The 12,094-nt window shown below is 72.2% G+C and overlaps 2 protein-coding genes across 2 annotated transcripts in view; both read left to right on the plus strand.

Moving 5' to 3' along the window:
• The window catches only part of AURANDRAFT_65557 (hypothetical protein), a gene marked incomplete at both ends in the record, with an annotated part of 7,784 nt that extends 2,683 nt beyond the window's left edge, over positions 1 to 5,101 (plus strand). The window contains 4 exons of the mRNA XM_009040459.1: positions 999 to 2,356; positions 2,800 to 3,393; positions 3,452 to 3,459; positions 3,582 to 5,101. Of these exons, the coding sequence (XP_009038707.1) occupies positions 999 to 2,356; positions 2,800 to 3,393; positions 3,452 to 3,459; positions 3,582 to 5,101 (3,480 nt within the window). The remainder of the gene's footprint in view (positions 1 to 998; positions 2,357 to 2,799; positions 3,394 to 3,451; positions 3,460 to 3,581) is intronic.
• Positions 5,102 to 5,838: 737 nt separating this feature from the next.
• AURANDRAFT_71979 (hypothetical protein) lies at positions 5,839 to 10,295 on the plus strand (the record flags this gene model as incomplete). Its single annotated transcript, XM_009040460.1, has 3 exons — positions 5,839 to 6,653; positions 6,848 to 7,571; positions 8,220 to 10,295. 3 exons carry the CDS (start codon positions 5,962 to 5,964, stop codon positions 10,293 to 10,295), a joined length of 3,492 nt encoding a protein of 1,163 aa, XP_009038708.1.
• Positions 10,296 to 12,094: the final 1,799 nt, after the last annotated feature.

Here is a 12,094-nt window from a genome sequence, read left to right on the forward strand (position 1 = left end):
AGAGCACGCCCGTCGCCGCCAGCATGGCCACGCGGCCGTGCTTCATCTCCGCCTCGCGGAGCCAGTAGAGGTCGATGCCGAGGTCGTCGATCTCCGACAGGCCAAGGGGGTCGAAGCNCACGTCGCCGGCCATCTTGCCGTCGAGGTTCTTCGGCTGGTCCAGGAACGGCATGGACTCGGACGCGGCCAGGGACGCGACGCGCTGCGAGGGCGGGGCGCGAAATCCAGTCCCGCGTGTTGCGCGCGCGCGCGTTCGCTCTCTCGCGCGCGACGCGCGACGATCTCTCGCCAGCGGTTGTAGCGGCGCCGTCGCCGCACGCTCGTCGTCTTCGGCAGGGGCGCCACGAGGCCCGCGGCCAGCGGCAGTGCGATACACGCGATCAATCGAGCCATGTTGATCGAGCTCGAGATCGGGATCCGCGCCTGGGGTCGTTCGGACTCCCAGTGGTCTTTGAAGAAGACCGGGCCGTCCGCGGTCGAGCCGGTGGGGTCCTCGCCGAACTCGTAGTCCTCGGTGTCCGTCGTGCGGCTGCCCTGTCTCTGAACCTCACGGCATTGGAGCCTCGTCGGACACCGTTCCTAGGCACAAAGGTGCCTGGCCGCGTCCGGCGTCGTTGGATGGGACACCGGACCAGTCCTGAGTGCGGCGTTTCCGCGCGGGTGTGCGAAGCGAGTCCACGGACGGCGAGTGAGCCCGCGCGCGCCCGGGCTAGATGCCGGCCCGCCTGCTCGTGTTGTGGCGTGCGAGTCTTGGCGCCAGTGACCCCCGGGTACGCCCTCTACATGCCACTGCTAGAGCTTCCGAAGCTCGCGAGCTTGTACATTGTAGCTGCAGAGATATCGCAATGGCAAGCCGCTTCAGCTGCATCGCACTGCTCGCAACGGTCCTCGGCCTCGCCGCGGGCCTCGCGCCGCGGCCGTCCAAGCCCGCGCATGCAAAAAAACCGCGTCCATCGCGCCGAAAACGCCGCCGCAATCGCCGATTTCCGTCTCCGTAGGTGAGCGCCCCCGCGGCGCGCAAGCACGTGGCGAACTTCCTCGCCGGCGTCGCCGGCGCGGGCCTCGTGGCCGCGCCCGTGGCCGTCGTCGCCGAGACCGCCGTCGCCGACGCGCCGCCGGCGCCCGCGGCCGCGGCGAAGCCCAAGAGCTCGTTCCAAGGCGGCGAGGTCCAGCGCCAGCTCGCGGCCGCGCGCGAGAAGAGCGCCGCCGCCGCGGCCGCGGCCAAGGCCGACGCCGCGTCCGGGCCGGCCGCCGCGCCCGCGGTCGCCGCCAAGCCCGCGCCGGCCGCCAGGGCGCCCGCGGCCAAGGCGCCCGCGGCGCCCGCGGCGCCCGCGCCCGCGCCCGCGCCGGCGGCGAAGCAGCTCGGCGGCGAGGCGCTCGTGCCCCGCGCCGCGGACCTGCTCTCCACGGATGCGGCGCCGGCGGCCAAGGCGCCAAAGGCGAAGCCGGCGCCGAAGCCCAAGTCCGACAAGGCCATCGAGAAGGAGCAGGCGGCGGCCGAGGCCGCCGCGAGGGCCGACGCGAAGCGCGCGGAGATGGCCAAGGACGTCGCGGCGAAGAAGGAGAAGCTCGCGGCCTCGAAGGTCGCGCAGGCCGAGGCCGCCGAGGCCGCCAAGGCCGCCAAGGCCGAGCGGGCCGCCGCCGCCGCAGCGGCGAACGCCGAGAAGGCCGCCGCGCTCGCGGCCGCCAAGGCCGCCGCCGCCGCGGCCAAGCCCGCCACCAAGGCGCCGCCCGCGCCCGCCGCCGCCAAGGCGCCGGCGGCCAAGCCCGCGCCCGCGGCCAAGGCCGCGCCCGCGCCCGCGCCCAAGGCCGCGCCCGCGCCCAAGGCCGCGCCCGCGCCCGCGCCGGCCAAGCCCGCCGCCGCCAAGCCCGCCGCCGCGCCCGCGCCCAAGGCCACCAAGGCCGCGCCCGCGCCCAAGGCCGCGCCCGCGGCGCCGAAGCTCAAGGAGCAGGTCGCCCGCGACGCCGCGTCCGCCGCCGTCGCCGCGGCGCAGCAGCAGCGCGGCGACGCGACGAAGGCCGTCAAGGACGCGGAGCGGGGCCGCTCCAAGTTCGCGTCGGGCAAGGAGAAGGCCATCTACGCCAAGGCCGTCAAGAACGTCGACGCGGCGACGAAGAAGGTCGAGAAGACGAAGAAGGCCCTGGCGGCGGCCGACAAGTCCCTGGGCAAGGCGAAGAAGCGCGCCGCGGAGGTCGCGAAGAAGCAGGCCGAGGCCGACAAGAAGGCGCGGAACGAGGCGGCGAAGAAGGCCGCGAAGAAGAAGGTCGCCGACGACAAGGCGGCGCGGAAGCGCAAGGAGCAGGACCAGAAGAAGGCCGCGGAGTTCGCGAAGAAGGAGAAGAAGCGCGCGGAGGAGTTCGCGAAGAAGGAGAAGAAGCGCAAGCAGGAGGCCGCGAAGAAGGAGAAGGCGCGGAAGGAGGCGGAGAAGAAGCGGCGCCGCTGAGCGCCCGGGGAAAATCGGGGGAATCTCGCCGCGGCGCGTAGCGTCGCGGGTTGTAAGCGCTCTCCCCCCTATCATCGCGGGCGGCCCGGCGTCGTAGAGCCCGGCTGCTCACTGACAAGGTCCGAGGGGAGCATCGGATCTGACGCTCTCACTCTCGCGGTTCCAGAGCGCTGGGTCTCGGCGCGGGACAGGGGTGTGCGCGCGCTCCGCACGGGCTCTCGCGTGCGCACGCGTCGACCGTCGACCGCGTCGACATCGCGAGGAGACGCCTTCTCCGAACGACTTCGACCTTGAAGCAGGGTGCTTGCTTGCCGATCGCAGCCTCGCCCTTCTCGACGATGCAGCCCGCGCGCAGACCACTGCTCCTGCTGGCGGCCCTCGGCGCCGCCGCCGGCTACGCGCCGGCGCGCGTCGCCGGCCTCGCCCCGCGCCGCGGCGGCCTGCGGTCGCCGGCGACGCGTCTTTCGCGGCCCAGCGGCTGGCGCACCTACGCGACGCTCGCCACGGAGGAGGAGACGGCGGAGGCGCCCGCGGAGGAGATGATCGTGCTCGGCGCGCCCTTCGAGGTCGCCGAGTACCCGGGCTCCACCGACGAGTTCGTCGACGCCTACCGCAAGTTCCGCGCCGCGAACAACGTCGAGGTGAGCCCCGACGAGGCGCGCCGCGACATCCAGGCCTTCATGTCCGACGAGACCATCATGGAGAAGTGGCGGCCCATCCTCACGAGCGCCGCCGAGGAGGCGAACAAGATGACCTGGGTCGACTACGTCAACACGTTCACGTCGCTCGCGCTGCCGCTCGCCGTCGGCTTCACGTTTCTGCCCCTGCTGCGGACGCTGGGCACGCAGGTGCCCGTGATCAACGACGTCGTGATCCCCAACCTCGACAAGGGCGTCGACCTCGTCAAGTCGGGCTTCCAGAAGGCCGTCGAGCTCCCCATCTGCCTCGAGTTCGGCGACTGCTAGGCCGCGCGGCGCGGGCGGCTAAAGAGGTCTGTTCTTTCGTAGTGGCGCGGGTGTGTCCTCTCCGGTCCGTCCCTCTTCGAAGTGCCGTGGTCGGCGCTCCGGCGCGCTGTAACTACGTCGTCAACGAGCCAAATTTGCCGCAAATCTGAGCTCATCGAGTTGGGCTGCGCAGGCGTGACGCTGCCGTCGTCGCGTCGACGCGTGCGCATCACAATGGCGCCGATGTGCGTGCCGCAGTGCGGCGCGCTGCGGGACCCGTACAGCGCGCAATTATTGAGCGCCATGGCGCTGATGCAGATCGGCTCCGGCTACAACGTCGTCGCCATCTCCGGCGCGGAGCTCATCTGGACGAGCGAGGGCGAGCTCTACACGTGGACGTCGTCCGTGCTCGACGCGGCCATCTTCCTGGGCTTCGTCGTGGGCACGCTGTCCATGGGCCGCTACGCGGACTTGAAGGGGCGCCTCGCGGCGCAGCGCGTCTCGTGCCTCTTGGCGACGGTCGGCGCGGTCGCGAGCGCCCTGGCGGGGCCGCGGCACGGCCGCTACGTGGAGATCGCGTGCTTCCGGTTCCTGCTGGGCATCGGCGCGGGCGGCGCGGCGCCCATCGCGGCGAGCTACACGTACGAGCGGCTCCGCGAGGTCGAGCGAGCGGCGGGCGGGCCGCTCGTCCACGACCCGCGGACGTCCGGCGGCCCGGCGAGCGCGACGGGCTCCATGGACATCTGGAACCTCGCGGGCCAGGCGGGGAGCTACCTCGTTGCTATTTTGTTGATGTCCTGCGGCGGGTGGATGTCGAAGAAAGCGATGTGGCGGTCGATGCTCGGCCTCGGCGCGCTGCCGTTCCTGTTGTCGGCGTTCCTGACGCGCGACGCCGAGGAGAGCCGCGCCTTCGCGCGGCTCGGCGACCGGCGCCTCGGCGCCGGCTGGGCCGACTTCCGCAAGGCGCTGGCCGCGAGGGACCCGACGGGGCCGGCGAAGCTCTTCGACGTCGTTTTGGTCGTCTTCTGCTACCAGCTGGTGTGCTACGGCCTGTTGTTGCTCCTGCCGGACCTCGTGGAGGCGGCCATCGTTTCTCCGACGAACCGGGAGATTCTGGGGGTTCTGGCGGCGCTGAGCGCCGTCGGCATCTTCGCGGCCTACTCGTCGCTCGGCCCCATCGACTCGCTCGGCGCCGCGGCCGTGCTGGAGCGGACCCTGGTCTTCTCGGCGCTCGTGACCTGGGCCTTCGCGCTGGGCCTGGGGTTCTCGTCGTCGACGACGCTGCTGCTGGTTTTATGTTTCGCGGCGCGCTTCGCGGTGAACCTGCCGTCGTCGGCGGCGTTCGCGCTGCCGTCGCTCCTGTTCCCGACGGAGATCCGCGCGTCCTGCTCCGGCGCGGCGAACGCCGCGGGCAAGCTCGGGGGGCTCGTGGGGAACCTGACCTTCACCTACATCGCGAACGCGCTCGGCGACGCGTCGCTCCTGGCGATCTGCGCGTCGTCGCTCGTCCTCGGCGCGTTCTTCATGAACAAGCTCGCGACGAACTACATCAACGAGAACGCGGCCGACGACCTCGACGCGGCGGAGGCCCTCGGGCGGAAGGCCGGCGACGACCGGGAGCGCTACCTCGACGCGGCGGAGGCGCTCCTGCGCAAGGCCGAGGGGCCCTCGTACCAGGACCCGACGCCCTGCGACGTTAAGACGCTGTTGTAGCGTTACTTGTGATGCCCAGCGCTCTTCCGCCGCATGGCGCGCGCCCAGGCGCGGAAGTCGTCGGCCTCGCGGAGCAGGGCCGCGACGCGCGCCGTCGTCTCGCGCGCCCACGCCCAGTCCGGCCGGTCCTCGACCTACCGAGGCGCGACGTGCGCGAAAAAACGGCGCTCGACGCCGGTCCTCGACGGCCTTCAGGCGCGCCACGAACTGCGACGGCGTGAACCGCCGCTCCCCGAGCGTCGCCTCGACGCGCGCCTCGACGAGCTCGCGGAACTCGTCGTGCAGCGCCGCGTGCTCGTGCGAGAACTCCGAGTCGTCGCCGGCGGCGAACGCGGCGGCGGCGCGCCGCTCGAGCCGCGCCGCGTCCTCGCGGAAGGACCTCGAGGACTTGGACTCGCCCTCGTCGCGGTCGCCGCCGTAGCCGTCGTCGTCCTCCAGCAAGTCCTCGAGCTCGTAGACGATGTCGACGACCAGCTCGACCTATTTTACTTTGTTCTGCTTTGCTCTGCGATTGGAAACGCACCCAGTCCTCGGCGTCGTCGTCGTCATCCTCGTCGAGCCGGGGCGGCATCACAGAGAACAAAGCACGCAGTCCTCGTCGAGCCGGGGCGGCATCACAGAACAAAAGCTTGCAGAGGCTGCAGATGGAGGCGGCCCTGCATGATTGAACCGCATCTTGAACCGCAGCTTCTACCTCAAGCGTGCCGCAACTCCTTCGCACCGAGACGCCTGAAGTCAAACCGAGCAGTGCGTCGATCAGCTGCCCCCTTCGCGCGCCGCGACAGCGCCGATCACCAATCCCGCAAGCACCAAAAGCCGTCTCATCCGCGTTGCATCGCCGTTCCGAACAAAAACAAGCCATGACGTCGCAGCGAACGCGCGCGCTCTACGTCCTGGGCCCGGACGCCGTGGGCGTCTCCCTCGCGCACGCGGCGAGCCACCTCGAGCGCCTCGCCTGGACCTACCACCCGTCCATGAAGATGAGCTGGTCCGTCGTCGTCGTCCGCGGGCCCGGCGCGCACGAGGCGAGCGCGGCGTCGTCGCAGAGCCAGCTGGCGGCGCTCCAGGGCGTCGTCGGCGAGGGCCGGAGCCTCGCGGACGTGGCGGCCATGGAGCGGCTCCAGGGCTCGTCGACGCCCGTCCTCGAGCGGGCCTACGAGCTCGCGCTCGTGGAAGCTTCCGCCGCGCGCGCGGACCCGGCCGCGGTCCGGCGGCTCCGGGCGTCCGCGACGTCCACGGTCGCGACGACGCTCGACTTCGAGGCCTTCTGCGGGTCCCACTGCGCCCGCGCCTGCGGGTTTGAAGGCGAGCCGAACCCCCTGCGCTTCGAGTACCACACGCAGCGGGTCCTCGAGGACGTCTGGTCCGTCGTCCGGCCGACGCGCGAGGCGCGGAACGCGGCGCCCGCGGCCGCCGCGGCGGGCCGCTACAACCTCGGCGACGCGCTGGACGCGCGGCGCGCCGAGGCCCTCGTGCTCACGCGGCGCCGGGGCCCGTTCCTCGCGAACTTTGCCAACGACCGGTTCTGGGAGGTCACGGGCTGGCCGTGCAAGTCAGGGCAGCAAAAGGGTGATTCAACGTCGCTTCAACGTGAGTGTTCCGCGCGCGCGCGTTTCGGAAACAGCACCCACGCTTCGAGAGCGCTCCGAGAGATGATCGCTCGTCCAAAAATCAGCCGAAACGAGCGGAAAACGACCGAGATAGGAGCCTTTGAAGTTGGGAATTTCGCACCCTTTTGCTGCCCAGGTGCAAGAGCAAACGGGGCATGAACCTCAACTTCCTCCAGGGCGCGGACACGTCGGCCGACGCGAAGCGGCGCCTCCACGAGGCCCTGGCCCGGCTCCGCGACGCGTCGGCCCCGGGCGAGGTCACGGCGTCGCTCCGGAACTACACGAACGACGGCGAGGCGTTCCGCGTGCATTTGACGGTGACGCCGTGCGACGACGCGGCGCTGCTCGTGGGCCGCGTCGAGCGCGGGCCCGACGACCCCGCCATGCCGGAGACCGCGGCCTTCCGGCCCCTGGAGACGGCCGCGGACGCGGCGAAGCGGCGGAAGACGGCGGAGCCCGACGAGGCGCTCGCGGAAGCGTTCGTCCGCGAGGCGCTCGACGACGACGCGGCCGCCGTTGTGGTGACGGAGGCGCGCCACCCCTTCAAAATCGTCTACGTCAACGACGCCTGGGCGCGGCTCTGCGAGTTCGACAAGGCCGAGTGCGTCGGCAAGTCCAATCAGCTCATCCAGGGCCCGGAGACGGACTTCGAGCTCTGCCGGCGCAAGATGGCCGAGCTCCTCGCGCCGCCCCACACCTGCGCCATGACCCAGGTCAACTACAAGCAGTCCGGCGAGCCCTTCCGGAACCGCGTGACCATCCGTCCCGTCCTCGACGCCGCGCGCGAGCCCCGCTACTTCGTCGCCAAGCTCGACCAGGAGGACCCGCCGCCGGGCCTCGCCCTCGGCGGCGCGGGCGTCGTCCTCCAGCCGCCCGCGGCCGCCGCCGCGTGAAAGCGCCCCCCTCCCCTTCGTTCTCTCCCCCCTTCGTGACCTCCGACCGCGCCCGTCGCGTAACGACCTCCGCGCCCGAGCTCGGGGGAGGACTCGGGCGGCCGCCCCGCCGGGGCGACCAGCTGCTGGGCGCGCGCGTTCAAGCGCACGCCTCGGAGCGTGCGAGGCTCGCGCGCGCCGCCGACGTCGGCGCCCGCACGGCATATGCGCCATCATGATCGGCACTTCATCCGGCTCGCTTTCGTACCTACTTTACCCCCAATCTTATGTCCGCCCTCAATGTTGGGGGAAGCACCTTGGTCGCGATTGCAGTTATGACTGGCGGACGCGAGACGCCTCGCGAGGTCGGAATTGATTGTATCCCCGGCGAGCGAGCCTCTCCACAGCTGGCAGGCGTCGAGAATTCGAGGGCAGCGGCTGCCGCCTGCGCCCTTCACCGGTTTCCACCTCCGCCCGCGCACACGCGCCGGTGCCGGGGCCGCGTCGTCGCGTCCGCCGGCACCGCTAGGCGCGGGACACCGCATCCGCCGCGTTTTTCCGCGGACCAAACCCCCCCCCGTCTCGGAATTCGAAAGAATCCTCGCAGCGCCGGGCGAACGACCCGAAATGCCCAAGGACCTCCAGCAGCTCCAGCCCCCGCCGGCGGACGGCGACGAGCCCATGTTGGACGGGCGCGCGGACGAGCCGGCGGCGCCCGGGGCGGTCCCGCCGCGCGGCCGGAGCCCGCCGGAGCGCGCGGGCGAGCGGAGCCCGAACTCGGCGTCGAGCGGCGGCTCCTACGGGGGCCTCGAGGGCCTCACGGACCTCGGCGGCATGGGCATGCCCGGGGATTTGGGGCTCACGGGCTTCGTGCCGTCCGCGTGGACCGACGACATGGACTTCATGTGCGAGGGCCTCCGCGAGGACAGGACGCGGCGCCGGTCGTCGTCCAAGTCCGACGACAGCGACAAGTCCTCCGGGTCCGGCGGCCGCCACGCCGCGTCCCGCTTCAAGGCCCACGCCGCGGACCCGCGCCGCGGCCGGTCCGGCTCCGCGCCGCCGCGGCACCGCCGCGACGACGCGCCCCGGCGCCGCGCGCCGCCCGAGCCCCGGGGCCCGCCGCGCCGCGACGACCTCATCGCGCCCCTGCCGGCCTTCGCGACGGGCTACGACGCCTACGCGCTCCACGCGCCGCCGCCGCCGCTCCGGCCCGCGCCCGAGCCCGCGGGCTTCGGTTCGGAGTGGAGCCCGCTAACAGGCGGCTACGCCGCGCCGCCGCCGGCCGAGGGCGCCGCGCCCTGGTACGACGCGGACCGCCAGGCGACGAGCCTGCCCGCGACGGCCGAGGAGGCGAGCGACGCGTCCGGGTCGGGCGCGCCGCGGCCCTCGGAGCCCGCGGCGCAGCCGCAGAAGAAGCCGAGCTCGCGGCGCCGCGCGCGGCCCCTGGCGCCCCCGGGCGTCCAGCTCAGCGCCGACGAGCGCACGGCCCTCGAGCGCGAGCGGAACCGCGAGCACGCGCGGAACACGCGCGCGCGGAAGAAGGAGGCCATCGAGAAGCTCAAGCACGACGTCGAGGCCTGGGAGGTCGAGACGCGGCGCACGGAGGAGCGGCGCGCCGTCAAGGAGCGCAAGTCCGAGCGCCACGAGCGCCTCCTCGCCGAGGTCTTCCGCGCGCGGGGCGAGGCCGTCGTCGACCCCGAGGTCTGGGCGTCGTGGCTCGCGCCGGGCTTCGAGCTCTGGCAGCCCCAGAGCGACTACGTGGCCCACCGGCCCTCGGACGTCGTCCGCGAGCGCCGCGTGAGCCGCGGCGTCGCGGGCATGGCCGACGACGTCGCGGCCTGGGCCGTCTTCATGCACGGCGTCGGCCGGTCCGGCGCGTTCTCGTCGCGCATGGCGGAGCCGCCGGCCTACGAGTGCCGCCACATCCACGCCGACGACAAGGTCGACCCGTCGACCTTTGGGATGTTCGGCGCCGGCGGGGCGCCGCCGCGGCGGCCGCCGCCGCCGGCGAGCAGCCCGCGCGTCCGCGACGACGAGGTGTCGACGGACGACGAGGACGCGCGCGAGCGCCGCGTGGCCTACGCCCGCGACACGATCATGGGCTTCTGGGCGCTGCGGACTTTGGACGCCCAGCGCCACGGCGCGCGCTGCGAGGTCGCGCTCCGCGGCATGTACTGCGCGCGGTTCGTCGGCGGCGGCGACGCCACGGCCGAGAACCCCATCAAGCTCCTGCGCCTCGAGCTCGCCTACGACATGCAGTCCTTCGCGCGCACCGTCGAGGCCGCGGCGTCCGCGCCCCTCCCCTACGCGCCCAACAGCCTCTACGACGCGACGTTCCACGACGACCCCCGCGCCAAGGTCGTCACGACGGCGCGCCGGCCCTTCGTCATCGCCAACGTCAACCAGGCCTGGCTCGACCTCTGCGGCTTCGGCAAGGACGAGGTCCTCGGGCGCACCATGTCCTGCATCCAGGGCGAGCTCACCGACAGGCGCGCCGTCGAGTCCGTCCACGCCGCCGTCGCCGCGGGCCGCGCCGCGGACATGACGCTCATCAACTACACCTCCAAGGGCGACGCCTTCCTCAACTACCTCCGGGTCTTCCCCCTCTACGCGGACGCGAACCCGAACCAGCGGCCCTCCAACTACCTCGGCATCCTCGAGGACCACGCGAAGCGCCGCCACGCGAAGCTCGACGACGGCCCCACCGCATGAGCACCGCGAAAGCATTCCCCCCCCCCCCCCTCTCCCCCGCCGCTTCGCTGTCGTCGCGAGTAACCTCGAGCGCTCGCACCTTACGGGCGGCTGGGGGGGCGCAACAACACAACAGGGGGGGGCTTTCTGGCGCGCGATCACACGGCCGCGCGGAGGTGGCCGAAGGCGCCGGTCTCCTCGGCGCGCCAGCTCAGCTGCTCGATGTACTCGAGGGCGAGCTCGACGGAGAGGGCGATGTCCTCGGGCTGGCCGTCGTCGTCCTCGAGCGACGGCGCGGACGCGATCGAGTTGTCGGACGCGAGCACCTCCTCGGCGATGTCCCAGGCCCAGGGCGCGCCGGAGGCCTGGGCCTCGGCGACGGCGGCGTCGCGCGCGGCGGCGTCGGGGTGCGCGGCGCGCGACGCCCACGGCGCCGCGAGGTTCGCGAGCGGGATCGGCGACACGCCGTCGTCGATGACGTTGGCCGCGGACGCGCGGCGCCGCGCGGACCGGTAGGTGCGCAGCCAGGCCACGTACTCGCGGCTCGAGCTCATGCGCGCCAGGAGCTCGAGGTCCGCCTCGCGCTCCGAAACGGGGTAGGCCTCCCGCGCGTCCGGCGTGTGCCGCGCGTCGCGCTGGCGACATTCTTCGAGGAGCGCGTACGAGATCTTCGCCTCCTGGCTGTCGACGCCGTAGCGCGCCTCGGACTCGCGCGCGGCGCTGACGAGCGCCGCGTCGCAGGCCGCGAGGTCGATGGAGATCTTCCGGTTGTCGGGCGACGCCACGGCCGCGAGGGCGCGCCACCGGTCCGCGTCGTTCGACGTGAGCCGCGGCGGCGCGAGGGACGTCGTCGACGCCAAGACCATGGTCATGCCCGTCCCGAAGCGCATCCTGACGAAGCGGATTACTCTTGACGGCAAACCGCGCGGGCGAATGTGGCGCGTCACAGCGTTGTTTGGCGCGCGCTGATTGGCGGAGGCCGTGATCTACACACATGAGCCTCCATCGCCGCCGCGCCGCCACGGATCGCTGCGCTCGCGCCGACGCTCGCACCGCGCGTGATCGACGAGGATGGTGGCTCGGCTGTCCTCGCTGCTCTTCGCGACGCCATCCTCGCACAGTTCGGTGCCGCCAGGACCCCTGTCGACCCCTGGCGTACAATTTGCCACAGCGGACCTCCAAGGACGCCGCAAAGAGGGGGGGTGTTGCTCCGCCACTGGCGTCGGCGGCACCCCTGCGTGCGGAGCGGGGTGGTACATCTTACGCAACGTAAATGGCCTACCCCAGCCGTCACACCGACGTCGCACCCAAAACCAAGGGGCGTATCCAACGCCATCGATGGTGACGCGCTTCGCTGGCACGGACTTGTACGCCGCGGCAGCCCCGCGGAGACGAGGCCCGCGCGGTGGAATTTGGTCGACGCCAGAACCACCTCCGATGGGGGCACCGACGGTCAGGCTTACGCCTAGGGGTCATGGAAGGCCACTCCGACCACCAGAGCGGGCTGCCGTGCGTCGGAAGCTTGGGCTCAGAGGTCTCCGCTCCCGGCCCGCGCGTACGTGTTTGGTACTCAAGCCAGCGAAACGGCTAGCCATTCGTCCCAATCCGAGCGCTTGTTTTTGTCACGTATAGCCACCGGGCGTCCCTGGCCGCTAGCCAAAAACCGCACGTTCGGGCGTCCGACGCGTCGGCCATCGGACGCCGTCGCCGGAGCAAGACCCCCCATCGCAAAGTCCGGGACACGACACCGTGTCGATAAAAATTGGCAGGCGCCGACGCGCTGTCAACGCAACCAAACCGCCCAGCTGTGCGCGACCCAT

This window comes from Aureococcus anophagefferens (assembly GCF_000186865.1).
Source record: "Aureococcus anophagefferens unplaced genomic scaffold AURANscaffold_15, whole genome shotgun sequence".
Taxonomy (NCBI): domain Eukaryota; class Pelagophyceae; order Pelagomonadales; family Pelagomonadaceae; genus Aureococcus; species Aureococcus anophagefferens.